This window comes from Capricornis sumatraensis, chromosome 22 (genome assembly GCF_032405125.1).
Source record: "Capricornis sumatraensis isolate serow.1 chromosome 22, serow.2, whole genome shotgun sequence".
Classification (NCBI taxonomy): domain Eukaryota; kingdom Metazoa; phylum Chordata; class Mammalia; order Artiodactyla; family Bovidae; genus Capricornis; species Capricornis sumatraensis.
Genome location: NC_091090.1, coordinates 22,509,942 through 22,527,679, shown reverse-complemented (window position 1 = coordinate 22,527,679; position 17,738 = coordinate 22,509,942). Strand labels below are relative to the sequence as shown.

Here is a 17,738-nt window from a genome sequence, read left to right as displayed (position 1 = left end):
CCCTGACTAATTTTTAAATCTCTGTCTGTCTCAAGTATGTCTCCTTTTTCACACCTACAATTGTTTTTTGTGTCTTTTTGTTTTTTGTAATAGTTTCACCAGGGACTTATCTATTTTATTTACATAATTTTTCTGTTTAATTCTTTAATTTTTTTTACTTTATTCTTTTATTTTTTAAATTCCGGCTAAACTTTTTCTCATGACTTCTATTTTCGGGGGGACGAGTCTGTTGTTCTTTTTCTATTTTCTTAATTTCAATACTTAGCATATTAAATTTCAGCCTTTCCCCTTTTCAGACAGAAGGATTTAAGACTATAAGTTTCTTCTCAAGTACTATTTTAGCTATATCCCACAAATTTCAATATATAGTATTTTTAACTCAATTTAAAGGATTTTGATTACCCTTATGGTACCTGTGTTGATCCATTTAAAAGTGCTTAAAATGGTCAGTTTTATATTATCTTTTCATTCATATTGACAATATACAATGGTGTGTATGGTGCTGAACTTTTGTATTTGAGACTTCCTTTGTAATCTAGGATGTGGTTAATATTAATAAACCCTCCACGTGTGCTAAGAAAAAGTATCTATCACCTAGCTGTTGGATAAGCCTAAATACGTTAAACCTACTAAATCAAGCCAGTTAATTGTGTTGTTCCAACCAAACAAAACCCCCACTTGGAGACTCCTTGGGACATAGCTTGGAGAAGGGAGAGGCTGAAGGTGGGGAGCTCACACAGGGGTGGGGCAGAGGCAGGGTGCATGCCTTTTCTGAGATAGGGTGAGAGAAGTGGGGGCTGAGGCACTTTGTGATTCCAGTGCAGGGCCCAGGTTCTCTCCCTGGTTGGGGAACTAGATCCTGCATGCCACAACTAGAAAGATCCTACACGCTGCAGCTAAAGATCCTGCTCGCTGCATCGAGACAATCCCGCATGCTGCAATGAAGACCTGGTGCAGCTAAGTAAATGCATAAACTAAAAAATGTCAAAAAAAGAAATGGGGATGGGGAGGGAGATGGGAGGGAGAGTCAGGATGGGGAACACATGTACACACACGGCTGATCCATGTGAATGTATGGCAAAAACCACCACAATATTGTAAAGTAATTAGCCTCCAACTGAAATAAATTTTAAAAAGAAAAAGAAATGGGGGCTGAGGGGAGGAGGACCACTCTGGGTTGGAGGAGTCTAGAAGTCTATTTCAGGGTTGTGGGGCATCAAAGAGAGATGTTCAGGAGGCGATGGCTGAAGTCAGGAGCAAGACTGAAATATCTCAGGAGAGTGGGGTGCGTAAGCCAGAAACTGTGGTCTAAGCCATTCAGGAATTGTAAATGGGGCACATCTTTGGTAACTTTCTCTTTAATATTCAATATCAATGTCCGGACTCTGTAAAGGCATAGTTAGTGTGGCCTGAGGGGTGTGGCTGAGTCCTGCCTACCCGCTGTGGTCAGCCCGGCCCCAGAGTGTCTGTCCTCCTCCTGCCATTACACCCACCAAGCAGCCCTTTTTGTCCTGGCATTGGTCAGTGTTCTGGGTCCGCTCTGACTAAGAAGGGAAAACATAACCCCAAACCGGCTCAGCTCAAACCAGGTTACAGTCAGGGAAAGGTGCAGAGGGCAGGTGACACCACAAACAACCCTGACCTGCTTACCCGTGCTGCCTGACACCTGTCCTGCCCCAGGCCCAAGGCACCACTCAATGCGCAGGTCTCAACTGCCTGGATTTCTGGGTCATTCACAGGACTCACGGCTTGCCTGGCCCACCTGCACCAGGCATGAGACGGGCAGGGCCGTGGTAGGGGCGTGAGGAACTCACCAACAGGAGGGGCTGAGGCTACACATCAGTAAGGACCTTGCTGGTTTCTCGCAGGAAGGATGCCATGGGAATTCGGGGTCCTAGGAGGCTTAGAATCCCTGGGATGTCAGAAGATGCCTCTTTGCAATGTTCTGGAGGCAGGGAGGCAGGTGATGGTACCACCCTGTCATGTGAGGCTCTGGACCTTTTCCCACGCCTTTCACTACCTAGAAACGTGTGTGTGTGTGTGTGTGTGTGTGTGTGTGTGTGTGTGTGTGAGACGAGGGCTGAGAGACACAGAGATAGAGAAACAGAGACTTAAACTTATCTGGTGCTTTGAAGTTTACAAAATGTTTTCCCATCCGTTAACCTTTCCAGCCTCGGTTTTATGGACGAAAACAGGCCTTGGCCATCGTCAGCCCTGCTTAGGATTATTAGACGTTCACAGGAGTCGATATATGTAAAAGCAGCCGCAGATGAGCGTTATTCATTAACTCCGTGGAGTTTCACAACCGGGAAAGGTAGGCTAGGCAAATATTATTACCCCTGCTTTACAGATGAACGACTGTGAGATGGAAAGCGCTTGGCTCAAGGTCACCTGGACTTAAGGGGTAGTAAAGTCTGCCGCCCCCGCCTCCCCCTACAATTGGCAGGGGCCAGATGCGAAGAAGGGCTGCGCGGATGCAGGCCGCGCTCCCGCGAGGGGGCGCGCGCAGCACGGTGACGTCGCTCCCCCAGCCCCCGCCGCGGGGCGGGGCTGAGAAGGACGCGGGCTGCCCTCGTTCGCGTCCCTGCCTGGCGGTTCTCGGCGGTCGCGCGCGAGGCAGGGACGACTCGAGTGCTCGTTCGCACTTGGCTGGGGGGAAGGAAATGAGGTCTGGTTCTCGAGGCTTTCCGGGTCTGAAGATGCAGGGGAGGGGCCCGAACAGCGTGGTGGGATGAGGCACGGGTCGCTTAGACGGGGGCAGGGAGCCCACCAGGCAGAGGTCGTCCTAATGACTCTTGGCACCTCTGTCTCTAGTGCTCGCATCTCCCGCACCCAGGCTCTCCCGCAGACTCGCGTAATTCCCTTAGCAAGTTCATACACGTCACCCCGTTTAAATAACAAGAATCTGGGCCACAGAGGATGGGTGACTGATAGTACTTGGCAGGCCCAAGATGGAGTCCTCGTCTCGGAATCTGAACCACGGCCCCAACCCGTACAAAGGTCCAGGAACGGGGTAGCTGTCCTGAGCAGAAGCCCCTGCTTTTGTGTGGTTCTGCTGACTCATTTAGCATTTGCCCTGCTGTCTGGAGCCAGAACGCCGGCGGGCTCACTGGCAGGGACCACCCGGACCGCCAAGGCTGTGGGGCTTTGATGAGCACAGACTCTCCCGAGGGCACCCACGCAGGAAGCCGGTTCAGATGGAGTTGAGCGAGAGGAACCCAGGTGGGACACAGGCTCCTGGTGGGTTGTGGGGAAATGTGGGTTCTGCTCGCCTTCACCCTCTCTACCGGCTTGCCCCAGAAACCAGACGGGCCTCCCTGCAAGCCTGGTGTCACTCTTCCCGTGTGTGTCGAGACTTGGGTTTCAGGCAGGGCCTGCCGGCCAGAACCCGGCTATCTCTTTAAGGTGACTCTACACTTCTCTGCTCACATCCATTTTGATTCACTATCAAGAGTTTTACATCCTGAGAATAAATTTCCCAGTAATGGGGGGTTGCCTGTCAAGCACTTGCCTCCATCATACTACCCCTCAGCCTACTCTTGCCCTCTTCACTCCAAAGACTGCAAACAGGTATATTCCAATTCATCAGTTATACCGGATGGTTCACTTCTGTTTTTAAGGATGATGGCTAATTTTGCTGGGGCTTTTTAACTTTTCAAAGATTTGACGCCCCAACAATTCACCAAATAAGATTAAACAAGAGGGAAGTTTCTGTGGGGCTGTGGCGGCCACCTCAGGGAGTACAGCAGCCTCTGCACAGACCACTGCTTGGGGCAGAAATGTCACACGGAAGGAGATGACCGGCACAAGCCCAGCCTTTGGCCACCTTACAGGAAGCAAAGTGCGGAGAGGAAAGGTGAGGCCCGAGGCCTGCCTCTCGCAGGCAGCATTGCCTGCAGAGCGCCCTCTTGTGGTCAGACACCGCCACTGCAGTTGGGCCGGCAGGAGCTGTTTTCTAGCCCCCAGAGCTTTCTAACCACCTTGCTCTCAGGTGAGAACAGTGAGGTCTTTAGTAAAATGAGTGAGATTTGATAATTGCATTAGAAAAAGTTTTGGAAAAGATATTCTAGTAATCTTCTTCAAACATCAGTTTCACTCAGGGGACTTCCAGTGGCTGACTCCACATTCCCAATGCAGGGGGCCTGAGTTCAATCCCTGGTCAGGGAACTAGATCCCACATGATCAAGCACAGCCAGATAAATAAATAAAATTTTCTTTCAAAGTGCAGAAAGATGTGACTGTAATCTAAAATGTTTGTCCTTCAAGTCACTGCTGGAGTTGAACTGAGTCCTACCACACAGCTGGAGTCTGGCCTGCAAAGACTGAGGGGCAACAAGCAGGGGCAAGGAAGCGAACATTTCTGAGTATCTCTGGGAGCTTAGAGGGAAAACGTAGGATGTGGACCTGAACCTGAAAAGCATGACTGGTAGCTGGAGTAAGATAAGAGCATAAGCCACGGTGACAAAAGGCGCAGAGGGGGAAGGAACTGTGCAAAGTGGAGGCTGCTGGTGGTGGAGGAAGACCAGGAAATGCCTGGCGTGCTCCAGGAGAGACCAGCCTGTGACTCAGTGTTCTTTTCAGATTACGCTGCAGCCGCGTGTGTGATGGGCTGCAGTAGACCTGGCTGGAGTCCTGAAAGGCCAGGCAAGAGGCAGGAAGGGGCCCAGGGAAGAAGCACAGGGTCCCTGAAGGGCTGTGGTGCTGAGGGAGCCCAGCAGGACTGTCCGGTGTGAGTACCAGGGGTCTGTCGAGAGGGAGCAGAGAAAGGGTGCGGTTTTCTCTCAGCCTTGTGACCAAAGGGCTCTGCAGGGATGAGCGAAGACTCAGGGCACCCCTTGCTTTTGAAACTGATATGAAAGGAACAATTTATTTCCCATCAGCCTCAGATTATGTGTACTGGTTTGACGTGTACCCTGGGGTATATCTGTGGACTCCAGTTCCCCATATGATAATACTTAACTCTCCTGTTAGGACTTCAGAGCTAATCAAAGACCCTTAAAAATGTGCCAACATTTTTAAGCCTGAAGCCTTCAATTAAACTGTTAGAAATAAAGCCCTGACGCAAGTGCCATGGGCACGGGGGAGCGGTGGTGGGGGGCGGGTGGTCAGTGTCAGCTCGGCGGCCACAGCTCTGGTTTCACTTCCTATCAGGAAGAGCTCTTTCTGAGAAGGGGCACTCCGGTGGTGTGGGCCCCTCCACCGAGTCCTCTCACGTTCCTGAGCCACTGCACACCTCTCTAGGCCAGAGTCTGGGAGGAGAAAGGGGCCCAGCTTCATTGAGGACACACAGGCCCCTTGTTCGCCAAGAAGTCTGCCTTGACTTCAGTGTCAGGGCCTGGTGCCAGGCAGGGCAGAACCCTCCGGCTACAGCCTCTTCCTGCTGGTGGGGTGGGGGTGGGAGGTGGAGCTGGCTGCTTTTAGAGAGCTCCCTCCCCAGGCTGTGGGGTGAGGACAGAGTGGAGGGGGAGACTCAAGACAAAAGAAAGATGGCGCACTGTCTCCACCCCCAGGCCTCCAAAAGGAGGAATGAAATGGCAAAAGGAAATAGCCTTTCTCCATCTCAGCCAACAGTCTGGGTGTCCTGGCTCCAGGCCTGTCTCTCTTCTCTGGCCCCAGCAGGAGGCACTGTAATGCCTCTGAGACTAAAGAGGATCCACCCCATCCCTAATGCCTTGGACCCAGGCCCAGTGCTGGCCAAGGCCCATCTGGGTCATGCTCATCCCCCCAGACTCAGGCTGCCATCCCTCTAGCCTCTCCAGGGTGTGAACCCATGGCTGGAGGACACAGGGAGCCACGGAGGAAAAAAAAAAAAAGTTTATTTAACCAGCCTTTGAAGGCCCCTGGTTTGAGTATAAAAAAAGGCAGTAAAATGGCAAATGTACAGTGTTCATGATGGGTAGAACATGGAGAGGTGGGAGGAAGAGGCACATGGGGAGAAGGGGGCTGCAGAAATCCCAGATCAGACTTCAGAACAAGCAGTCCTGGCTCCCGGCCACCCTTGGTACAGGCAGACAGACAAGACACACAACTCTCTCTGAGCCTAGGAACCCCTGCCCGGGCAGGCATTGGTCAGAGCCAAGAGTGGGGGGTCCTCGTGAGCAGAGACTGTGTCCCCTCCCTTGACTCTGACCCTCCAGCCCACAGTGTCCCCATGTTCATCCACAGAGCTCTCTCCTCGGGGACTGGATGCCGGGCCCAGCACAGGCCATGAGCAAGCAGAAGATGGCTAGACAGGAAAACCTCCAGAGGACCCCTGCCCACCCCCAAAGGGGAAGGCAGGAGCAGGCAGCTGGTGCCATCCTGCGGTCCATCCGCGGTCACACGATTGCCCGGAACAGGAAGGAGAAGACGGCCCCCAGGGCCAGGCCCAGAGACAGAAAGAAGGCCATGATGGCTCCAGCTGTCTCCGCCTCAGCCGGCTTCACTTTCCTAAAGGAGGGAGGGTGAGCCGACCTTAGGACGTCCCTGACCCCAGTCCCCTGCCCCACCCAGAGCATCTCATTCTGCTGACCCACTTGTCTTCCTCTCCCTCTTGGTGAGGGGGTGTGTACTGAGGCTGTCTCTACCTTTCCCTGGGAGCCCCTCCTCCCCTCCCACTGCCTGGGCCCCGAGGGCCAATGGGCTCCTCTCTCAGCCTGGAAACCCTGAGCTCCGTGATCAGGAGTCTCCCTCTTCCCACTTTCCCTCTGCTGAGGGTCCCCAGCTGGAGCACTAGGCCCCGCCTGAGGCCACCATACTCCCCACTCACTTGGGCCCGAAGCACATGCAGAGACTGGCAAGGTAGCCGTTGGAGAAGGCGAAGGCAGCCATGAAGATGATGAACCAGGCGTCGTGCTCAAAGATCACAGGCAGGTTGCGGCGGGGCTGGACGTTACACAGCAGCAGCAGGGGCACGAAGGCCAGCCGGGCCAGCACCAGGCTCGGGAGCCAGTAGCTGTCCTTCCCAGGCTACAGGGACCAGGCCATGCCACGGTCAGGCTGGGCCAGCCCCCGGGGCTCCATTCGGAGGCCCTCAGGATCTGAATTGAAACCTCCAAGCCTAGTTACCCTTGTAGGGTACTGATCGGGAGTGGCCATGGTAGATAGACCTTCTGGCCATGTGCTGCAGCATGACCTGGGTGGTGATCATCAGGGGTGTGTGTATGTTTATGTGTGTGTAGTCATTAAACTGTACATCTACAACTTGTACACCTTACTATACAAAGATTATGTCTCAGTTTTTTAAAAAAAGCATGGTCCCCTTTCCACCATACTTTCTTGGTCCCCTCCCTGGGTGTCTCAGTCTGGACTCTCCCATCTCACAGGGGCTTGGTGACCCTCCTTCACTTACCCACATGGTGATGGCTGTGAGGCTCCGGCCCAGCCAGTCAAAGACATTGAAAGTCAAGAAACAGGACACAGGAATGAAGTAGGCCTCTGGAGGACAAAGAGTAGATTAGGAGAGGGTTAGTGGGTCCAAGAAAGGCAGGATCTAGCAACCCTGACTCTCCCTGGGACTTGGGTTTCCCAGCTGTGAAACGGAGAAGGTGCTTCCAGGCTGGGGAAGGGTGAGTGGGCCAGCAGAACCTGGCTGCGGAGGCAAGAGCCCAGGCTCCCCTCGCCCAGGCTCCTAGCCCTGCTCTCAAGCCCCTGTCCTTCCCCATCCTGGGAACCCGTGGTTTCCTCACTCCAGGCGCTGGTGCCCGCAATGCTGGACTCGACCTCAGCTGTCACGGCAGGAAATATCCCAATGGTGATGGTGAAGACGAAGCAGACGGAGAAAGCCGGGACCAAGATCTGAAGGAAAGGGACCCTGGTCTGTGTTTTCATGGTGGCTGTGCATCATTAAAGAACCAAGATTCCCCAATACACACACATGCGTGCACGCATACATGCAGGAAAATCCAGGAAAGTGGCCAGTCTCCAGTCAGAAAGGGAGGGGATGGGCATGGGGTGAGAAAGGATCAGAAAAAAGGGAAGAAAGGGCGGGTAGAAGGCAGGATGCCCCGGCCCTACATACACTTTTGAGGATAGTGCGGACAGAGTGGCTTTCCTTGGTGGGCTGAGAGCTGGGGGCCGAGAATCGGGTCTCCTCTTGGCCTGGTTTTGCTTCCTCTCCTGAGGGGTGACAGGTGGTGAGAGGGTCTTCAAGTTGTGGGAGGAACAGAGCAACGGGAATGACACAATCCCCAAAAGGGCTGGGGTCAGCTGGGGGTGAATACCCCCTTAAACCAGTGCACAGCCCCACCCAGCTTCTCTAGCCCAGCCCTTGTTTCCTGGTGTTACCCCTCACCCTCTGGCATCACTACAGGAAGCTCATTCTTGCCCCCAGCTCATGCTGCCCCCCTGCTGAGCAGCCATCCTCCACCCCAGCTTCCTCGGGTTCTTCGGACCTTTACTAATGAGGTCCAGCTTGGTCTCCTGCTCCCCGGGCCCTTCGAGCTTCAGCTGCCGGTAATAGCGGTAGAATTCCTATCAAGGGAAAGAAGGTAGATTCAGAAGCAGAATCTCCAGAGCTTCTCCCTCCCACAGGTTTCGTCCCCTTGGTCTGGAGCTCTGGATCCCTCTCTCCCCGCCAAGAACTCCAAACCTGGGGTTCGAGTGCTCACCAGCCGTGGCAGGCCCAGATAACAGATGATGGTCAAAATGATAACTCCACAGGCTGTGATAAAATAGCCAAAGGCACTTTCCGACAGCTTGGAACCACCTGGGGCGGAGGGAGTCAGCGATCAGAGGCCGGCCCTGTCCCCTCCTCCCCGCAACCACCAGGGTGACAGGCAGACAGAGGGCAGGACTTACTGGCAATGGCGCAGATCATGGCCACGGAGGCGAAGAAGCCTGCCAGGCCCTGGCCACTCATGATGGGGGCTGTGTAGCTGGCGGGCAGGAGGCCGGCCAGGCCAAACAGGCTGCCCTGCAGGATGGCGCCGAAAGCTGTGCAACAGGGTGGACAGCAGAAGGGAGAGGGGAGCCGGGTGGGTCGTGGGGCCTTGGCAATTCCTGCTTGACTCCCAGTAAGTCCTGACGCTGAGCAGCCCTTTCCTTCCCACTCCTAGCCCTGCTTAGGCTCTTGAATCCTCACCACCCAGGAGAAGTAAAAGATTCCTCTCTGACCAGCCATGGGACTTCTGCCCAGGTCCGCACCCAGCCCCGCTTACAGTTAATGAGCATGATCTTGATCATGGTGATGACGAAGAAGGACAGCGCATGTAGGGGCACCTTCACCAGGATGGCAGTGATCAGGAACACCAACAGGATGGCCACCAGGCTGCCCAGGATCCGCACAGACTGGGGGATCCTGTCAAAGAGGAGGCGGTGGCAGAGATGGGTGGTGAAGCCAGGGGCCCAGCCCAGGGAGGGCAGGAGGCAGCGAGGGGGTCAGGGTGGGGGTCTGGGGGCTCACCTCTGATGCAGGAAGGAGTTGAGGCAGGTGAAGATCAGCAGGGGCACCATGGCACATAAGGTCATGACGTTGTTAAAGATGGTGCTGAGATGGGTCCGCTCTGGCGAGGGTGCCAGGGGGCTGGCCGAGGCCTGGATGTCCTTGCTTACTTCAGCAGGGGCCAAGGACATATTCTGGGACATGTCCAGGCGGTTTGTGAAATACTGTGAGAGTTGCAGAGAGGAGTGTTGGCACCTTTCGCGCTGTGCCTGCAAGCACGTATCCAGGCCCTAAATGTCCAGTGGATGAGCCCCTGGGAGCCCATTCCCACATCTCACCTTAGTGGCCGTCATGAAGAAATTCCAGGGCAGCAGCGTCCCCAGACCCAGTACGAAGAAGATAAGCCAGACGGCTTTGTACCTGGGGATGGGAGAGGAAAGTGAGGCCAGGTGACCCACCATCCCACCTTCCTTCCTAAATCAAACCTGGGGCAGCCCCACCCCCTTCCATCTCTCCAGCTGTCCCAGGGCACAGAACATGCAGAAGAGGAGGTGGCCTGGGATGGGGGAAAGGACACAGATGAGTCCCGAGGGGGAGGGGGACCAGGGACATAGGACCGAAGGGCATGGCCAGAAGGACCTTGGTTCTCAGTCCCAAAGACTTGGGGGACCCTGCAGGCTTGGGAACCGATGTGATCCACACATCCGCAGGTGGTTTTGGAAATCTTGCTAAAGGCTGAGGGGGTGGGCGGGTGAGTGAGAAAGCAAAACACAAGTCTTCTACCCCCGCTGGGCAGGCTGGAAGTGATTACACTGTTTGGGCAGGGCTCTGCGGCTTTCCAAAGAGGAATCTGAGGTCAGGAAACTCCCAGACCATTCTGGATCTAGGAGGACAGGGATGCGGGTGTCCTGGGACAGCTGAGAAGCGAGAGAGCTGTTTTTTCCTGGCTCACACAGAACCAGCTTTGTAGGCTACACCACATAGGAGGCTGGGAGGGATGGGCCACGAGACGTCATCTGGGCTCCAGAGTGTAAATAAGAGCCTCCCAGCCTGGGTCAGGACACTCACTTGCCCCAAGCCCTACACCTCGGGGCCTGTCTGGGATGGGACAGCTTCTCCCAGGCAGCCCTGTGGTCCCCAAATGTGTCTGCTACACTTTCCCCACTGTCCACACCTGCGGTCTTCACAGAGCTGGCAGGGACAAGCCCAGGGCAATGAGGAGACTGAGCAGGGCCTGGCCCCACAGGGCGGGGGCCTGGGTGGGCGTCCCAGATGGGCAGGTCTGAGTCCTGACAACTGCAGTCCCCTCCCACCTCCCTCCCATAGTCCCCACCCTGAGGAAGAGAGGTAAGGCCTGGATTCAGAGGCCCAAATGAAGGGAGCAACTCCCAGCCAAGGTCCCACAAAATAGAGACCCAGTGTGGGGCCACTGGAGAAGGCAGAATTCACAGAGGGCTGCCACCAGAATGGGGGTGCTAGGATTGGGGGGCAGGCAGCCTGGGAACGAAGGACACCAGGAAGGATCCAACCAAACAACCTCTAGGGCCTGTACTTACTATGTCTCCTTAAATTCCCTCCCATCCAAGTAAACCTCACCTCTGCTTCACAAGTGGGAGGCTGTCCCAGAAAGATAAAGCTAAGTGCCTAAGATCCCATCGCCAGGAGTGACCTTCAGCACAGAGGGCCGGGATGAGCAGGGGATGCGGCTGTGGGACTGCGATGGAAAGATATTTTGGGCACCAGGCACGGCTTCATCAACTTTCTTGGGGTCTAGACTCCTGGAAGAACTTGAAACCAGCTACGGTCTCTTCCCCCAGAACACACACGCATGGCCACAGCTATGGGTCTAACTGGAGGGAAGTCCTAGGCTCCGGAGCGGGGGAAGTGAGAGGGAGGTCAGAGCGAGGACCAGGGCAGGCCAAAGTCATCTGAGGCTGAGGCCAACTCTGTCAGCTGGCCAGCCTGGGAATGAGGGGTGCTGCCAAATGTCTCCCCACGGTGCTGGCCCGAGGAGCCGGAAGCTGCCGAAGAGCAACACTGGGAACTCCAACAGGCCAGGGAGGGGCCGCCACCACCGCACTGGGCCTCCCGGGAGACACCGCTCTCAGCACCCAGCCACGACAAGCAGGGCCCTCTGATGCAAACGTGACTCGTAGCTACCTGGCTGGAAGGCTCATCATCAGTGGCAATCCCAAATTTCAAAGGATAGAGCACCCAGCCCCCCTGGAGACCCGCTCCCACTCCCCTAGATCCGCAGCCCAGGTCTCCCTCCCTGGTACCTGTCCTGAGGCTGGTGACTGGTTGTCATGGTGATGGCGCTCTTGGTTATGCCTGGCTGACAGCTTCCTCCCTCCGGTGCTTGCTGGGGGCAGAGGCAGTGTGAGGCCCTGTCGTGGCCCTGCTTCCCTACAGGCCTCTTCCGACACTTGGTGGGTGGGTGAAGAGGGACAGGCAGACACAGCAGGCAGGCTGTAGGGTCCCGAAGGCCCCGCTCCTGGCCCTGCCTCTCAAGGCTGCTCCTTTTGACCCCCTTGGGCCGGTCCTGCTGAGCCCCACTGCCTGCTCAGACGCTACCTGGCTCCCGGCCTGGCCTGGCCACTGCCTCCGCTATTTTTATCCAGCAGCCGAGGCTGTCTGTGAGCAGGGAAACAGGGGCGGGTGGAGAGCAGGCAAGGAGGAGGAGGAAGTATGGCAGAGAGGGGGGGGAAAAACCAGGCAAAGGCATGAGGGGGTCATGAGAGGACGAGAGGGGTCAGGGACAGTGACAAGGATAGAAGTGGGGAAAGAGGAGGGAAACAGAAAAGAGATAAGGGGGAAGAGGGAGGGCGGGCGGACGTAAAACAAACAGATCCGCGGCAGCAGCAGCCTCAGGCGTGATGACCAGGCCAGCCAGAGAGGCCGGCCTGCCTCCCTCCCAGGGCAGCCTCCCTCCCTGGGGCTCTCCGTCTGATCTCTCTGCTCTCCCGAGGAGCCCTTGGGCTCATGGCTAGGGCGGGCTCTGGAGAGCCTGTCCCCCTCTGCAGGCACCCCAGATGCCAGCCTCTCTGTGGGTGGCACCTTAACCATCCTTTCCAGCCAATGCCCAGAGGTTTCCTGGTTCCTGGCCCATTTTCCAGAAAAACTCTTTAGGATGTGCATGGGGACACAGCCGCTTCCTTGACCCCTGGGGACATCCCATCTCCCCCCTCCCTCCCTGCCGCTGGGTTCCTCTCTGACTCATTCCCAGGCCCCTGGCTTCTTCCCCTTTCTGAGAGCAAAGTTGGAGGCAAGATGGAGGGATAGGAGCGCAGGCCTGTCCAGTCCCCAGCCTCCCCACTTCGTACCCCTTCCCTGCTCCCTGCTCAGGAGGGGTGGGGGGTGGGGGGCGGGGGGAGTATGGCTCCCTGGCACTAGGAGAAGAACCAGCTTTCCCTTGGATGGCATGGAAAGCCAGGCAGGGGTGGGCGGGCCTGTCCCCCACGTGCCAGCTCTGGTGCGAGCTCTGGAGCCAGCTCTGCCCTTCTGGGTGAGGACCAGCTTCCTCGCCCAACTCGATCAGCACCCTCACCCACCTGGGCCAGCACTCACCGGATGCCCAGACTTGCCAGCAGAAGGGTTGGGGCAGAGGGGGCCCGGGCGGTCTGTGGGAGGTGGTCCTAGTTCAGAGGCAGGCGGCAGGTCTTGTCCATGGGCTCCTCCTGAATAAGGGTCCAGAGTGAAAATTGCAGCAGCGGGCGTATCGGGAGAGAACCCCCCAGGTCCTGCCGGGGGACGAAACACCTCCATTCTGAGAAGCCTTCTGAACTAACACAGCCAGGGAGATAAAACCCAGCCCTTATCTCCCACCAGCAGTCTCAGCAGGGGAGCTGAGGGGGTGGGTCAACCCCCAGGTGCAGCCAGCACTCCAGGCCTCAGCCTGAGATGGACAGCCCTCAGGACTCTGAGAAAGGACCTGGACAGGCCTTTCTGCTCCTCCCAAAATTCCTCTCCACCCCTCCCTGCGTCAACTCCAGCCTCTGCAAAGGCCTTCCTCCCCTCCTCCCCCCATGACACCTGGCCGATGATGGCACAGAGAAGGGAGAGGCAGACCCAGACACCCCAGAAGGAGGCAGAGGGCTTCTTTCACTCTCCCTTCCTTTCCACAAATGTTTCCCTAGGACCCCTGCATGCCAGCCAGGCAATTGTTCTAGGCACTTGGGAGAGTGGTGAACAACAGTTTTCACATTTTCTAGAAGGATGGAGGCGGGGGGGGGGTCGGTGAGAGGGCTCTACTCTGGGAGGTAGGCAGAGGAGGTGAGAGACTCATGTTTTCTATTAGGTAGAAGGAGGGAAACCCCCAGCTTCTTACTTCAGCCAACCCTGTTCCCTACCCACAGGCAAGATTCCAGGCAGTAAAGAGCAGGTAGAGTTTCAACACAGGTGAAGGCTGGGGTGGCAGACAGAGTATCTCCTCTTTCTCAGGAAAATCTTTTCTAGGCTGAGGAGTACTCCTTTCTGCCCTCTGGCCCTCCTCTTCACTGCCCCCAGCCCCACCCTCACCCCCCATCAGCTACACCCCTGCTCTCTGCTGTCCCCAACCCCAGCCCTGAGCACAACTCAACTCCAGGGGCAGCCCACTCCTCCTGCCCACATCCTGAAGATCAGTCACCCCTTTGGCTTTTGACTGCCTTGGCCCAATCAGGGATTTGATACCAGTTCAGAACATCTGGTTTCTCTCCAGCCATGCCCTGGCCTACCCAGATGGGGCCCTGATAGCAGCCACCAAACTGGGCACCTCCCCGGCCCCCTGGCCCCCAACACCTCTCACCCGCGCCAGCTTCTAGAGACATCTCTGTGGTAGCATCAAATTCACCACTTCCATGGATCCCATATGGGGCAGCCACCACCTGCAGATACCCTCTCTGGCCCTTGCCTGCCTTCACGACAACCATAAACTCATATAGATTGTCTCCATTGAACAGATGAGGACAGGTCAAGCTCAGAATGGTTGAATCATTTGCCTAAGGCAACAGAGCTAGTGAACGAGTGAGCTGGAATTCAAAACTCGATGTGAAGTTTACTCTAGGCTCCTTCCGGAGAGGGGAGGGAGGTTTAAAGGCAGCTTCCCAGCCAGCCTCATATACTGGGAGGTGGAGTAACTCTACTCCAGCTAAGGGGTTAAAAAGTAAGGTGGGGGTCAGGTCATCTCCGGTCTGACTTGTGTCGGGTGTAAGGCGCTCCCCCACCCCATTACACACACATCCTGGCAAAGAGAGCTCACACAGACAGGAAGACAAGGCAAGAGGATCTGGAGGTGACCATGACCGAGAAGAACGGGCAAAGGAGTGGCCCCAACAGGGGTGAGGGGCGGGGGTGGGAGCAGCCTTCATCCGCCACAGCTCTCCCCCTGGGAAGCAAATCTGGGATGTCCTTTTAAGTGAAGCAAAGGTGTTCTCTCTGGGAATAAACGAGGACGCGCCCAGGAAGGGAGGGAGGCCAGGTACACGGGCTCGGCCAATAGGAGGCCGGGTGTTAAAGAGGCAGCGCCTCCACCCCTATTCCGCGTGCTCTCCTGGCCATTCCCCGCACCCGGCGCAGTTAACGGTGCGGCCCCTCCCCGGTACCAACAACGAGATTGATCGAGATTAACCTTCAACTCGCCCGCCCCTTGGGGAGGTCAGCTCGGCGACAGGCAGTTTCAGGCCCGGTAGCCAGGTCGTCCCCGCCTGCTGGGGTCCAGGTCCCCGCACAGTAACCCTACGCCCGGGCCCCGGCGCGCCACGTGCCGCGCGGCTCCGCACGGGGGCCCCACCCGGCATCCCCCAGTCCCGGCGGCGCAGCTGCCAGGCCCAGCCTCCCTGCCCGCGTGGCAGCAGGCAAAAGCGGCGCGCATTCCGCCCCGGCGACCCCCGCCCCCTGCCCGTTTCCCGATCCCCTCCCACCTCCCGGGCAGCACCTGCTGGGAAGGAGTCCTCCCGCGTGGAGGTCCGCGCGCTCACCCGGGCAGCTTCCCGCGCCCGCCCGAGCACATTCAAACCCGCCCTCCGCTCGCCCCGCCCCGGCGCGCCCCCGCCCACGTCCGCTCCCCGGCGCTCGCCGCGGCCCCGCCCCCGCCCCGCCCCACGCACGCCAGCCCGGAGCTACGAGGGACCCCCGGACCCGAGACCCAGTACCTGCCTGGCCCAAACTTTGTACTATTTCTGTAGACCGGACCTCTGGGGGCCCTGCCCCGCCAAACGCTGCCCCATCACGGAGCACGTAGGGCTGAATGTATCCCTGGTCTCCTCGCTGGGGTTACACAAACTCCTACTCGGCCGTCTCGGGACTCTCCCAGCGACAAACCTGCTGAGGCAGATCCGGAGCCCCCCACCCCCACCACCGCCCGGTCCAAACACAGTCTCAGATGTTCCGTTATGGCTCGCGAGGCTGCCTCCTACATACACCACTCTCACACCGCACCTTTTTCCTTCCCAGCGCCCCCTTCCCTTTTCAGTGCCACTTTCCTCGTTTGGAACTATTCTCTCAGTCCCCATGCCGGGGCATCCCTCTGACCGAATCAGTATGATGTGTGACCAGGGTTTTCCCACCTCTAACACAGATCCGCTCACCCACAACTGTGATTTAGAGAGATAATGTGTGTAGGGGGTGGAGGAGAATGTCGGGGGGAGGGGTGGAGGGTGGCAGCCCTACTGTAGCCCTCTCATGATTCACCCTTTCTAAATCCAGAACTTTGGAAAAGCTAAGGCACTGCTGGCAACAGGAAAAGTCTTACATCCTGAGTGAATCCCGTAATCCAGATACTCCGGGAGGGAAGCCTTGCTGAGCCCCACATCCTCCCAATCTGAGAAGAAGGGGATGGGCACGCTGAGGGATGATTGGTCCTTCTTGTACCTGCAAGGAAGGAGGAAGGATTCCCTCCTTTTTGGTTGGTCAGTAAATTTGGGGGAACAGGGGAATCACTGCCCCTGCAGCAGCCCTCAGTACAGAAGGACAATTGAAAGGCCAGAGAGACACTGAGGACAGAAAATCCAGTCCAGTCCCACTCCCTTAACCCAATCACCCAAGAGGCCTTTACCCTGGAGAAAGTCACAGACACTAATTAACAATTAGCAGCACTACCATCATAGGGATAAGGGAGAGTCACACCCTCTCTCCAGTGCACAGACTGGGCAAAGGGTAATTTTTCTTCTTAGGACTGATCAGTGGCCTCACCCCAAAATACTCAAAAGAGCTGTTGCCAGCCTACTGGCTCAGGGACCCACAGAGACATGACACACAATCATCCCCTGGCCTTAACCAGCAGAGGGCAGGAAGAGGGGTATGAGTAGTGTTTTTCTAGGCACTGCCTCACAGCTTGAGGGCAGCTTCATGTCTGGGTCACCCCCACCCCATTCCTATCCTGTGTTTGTCCAGCCTCTCTCTACCTCTCCAGGCCCTTCTCTCCCCTTTTTCTTGGCCCCTGTCTCTATCCGCATCCTCATTTCCCGTCTCTGAGCCTGTGGGGGTGGCAGGCTTTAGTGGCCAAAGGGATCCTACATGCATGGCCAGGCTGGTGGCCAGTGGCTGCAGTTGTGTCCAAAGGGGGCTGTAAGCGGAAAGAGATTGGGAGGAAGTGGTGAGGGTCCCAGACCAGACAGGGGAAGGCTGGTTCCCCTTCCCACCCCTGCTGAAGTCTAGCCTGCTAGTAGATGGCAACAGGCAGGGCTGTTATTGCTGGACAGAAGCCTGTCTGGCATTCTCCTTGCCTGGGCCCCCAGCCAGCACCCACACCCCTCCAGCACCGCCTCTCTACGCAGGGATGGTTGCTGAGGGCCAGGGCCCTCTGCTGGACAGCCTTGGAGCCCAACTCACAGTGGCCTGTGCCCACCAGGCCAGTGCTTGTCATTCGCTGCCCAATCCTTTGGCTCCCTCAGGTCCCGGGTACAGGAGTAGGGTGTGAAGCCCTGATCCAGCTGCACACCCACCCCCACCCAATCCACCACCTCTGTGAGGCTGTGACCTGTGACTCCCTCCTCCCCCTTCCAGGCCCCAAGGGTGCCTCATCACCTCACACACACAGTCCTATCTTTTCCTAGCCCTGCCTCCATCTGGGTTTGCTGTGTGTTTGCTTGGCTCTGCAGTTTGTCACCAATGTGTCTCATGACTGTATGTTCTCAGTTGTGTTTGTGACTCTATCTCCATGGCCTCGTGGCAGGGCTGGGGCCAGACAGAGGCCAAAGAGGCAACTTGCCTGAGGTGCAGTATTTAAGGGGGAGCCCAAATATTCCAGAATCCGAATAATGTTTTAATACAATATTAAAAAAAAAATCAAAGTGAATGCAAGAAACAAAAATCCACGACGAACAAAATATCAGCTAAGATGAAGACAGAATCCCGCCCTCTCAGTCAGATACCTCAAGTCCCTCACCTTCCTTATTGG

General features: G+C 56.5%; 1 protein-coding gene across 3 annotated transcripts; it reads right to left on the bottom strand.

Moving 5' to 3' along the window:
* Positions 1 to 5,824: 5,824 nt before the first annotated feature.
* SLC29A1 (solute carrier family 29 member 1 (Augustine blood group)) lies at positions 5,825 to 15,852 on the bottom strand. 3 transcript variants are annotated; one of them, XM_068994271.1, is made up of 14 exons: positions 15,774 to 15,852; positions 12,929 to 13,032; positions 11,641 to 11,723; positions 9,700 to 9,781; positions 9,383 to 9,585; positions 9,138 to 9,277; positions 8,779 to 8,913; positions 8,589 to 8,686; positions 8,373 to 8,451; positions 8,000 to 8,097; positions 7,668 to 7,776; positions 7,331 to 7,416; positions 6,749 to 6,948; positions 5,825 to 6,429 (listed from the first exon to the last, which is right to left on the bottom strand). In XM_068994271.1, the coding sequence occupies exons 1-14, from the start codon at positions 15,850 to 15,852 to the stop codon at positions 6,318 to 6,320; spliced, it is 1,608 nt and encodes a 535-aa protein (XP_068850372.1). In that variant the 3' UTR covers positions 5,825 to 6,317. The 3 variants fall into 3 exon arrangements, with proteins under 3 accessions (XP_068850372.1, XP_068850373.1, XP_068850374.1); XM_068994272.1 differs by lacking the exon at positions 15,774 to 15,852 and adding an exon at positions 15,276 to 15,341 and having other exon boundaries at positions 5,827 to 6,429; positions 12,929 to 13,038; XM_068994273.1 differs by lacking the exon at positions 15,774 to 15,852 and adding an exon at positions 15,262 to 15,275 and having other exon boundaries at positions 5,827 to 6,429; positions 12,929 to 13,038.
* Between the last annotated feature and the right edge of the window lie 1,886 nt (positions 15,853 to 17,738).

Coding starts and splice junctions, on each gene's coding strand:
- SLC29A1 (XM_068994271.1), bottom strand. CDS start 15,852: ATGGGGACTGAGAGAATAGTTCCAAACGAGGAAAGTGGCACTGAAAAG. Junction 9,782..11,640: donor AGTCACCAGCCTCAGGACAG/GTACCAGGGAGG, acceptor TCCCATCCCCAG/GTACAAAGCCGTCTGGCTTA. Junction 9,586..9,699: donor TCTTCATGACGGCCACTAAG/GTGAGATGTGGG, acceptor CAACTCTCACAG/TATTTCACAAACCGCCTGGA.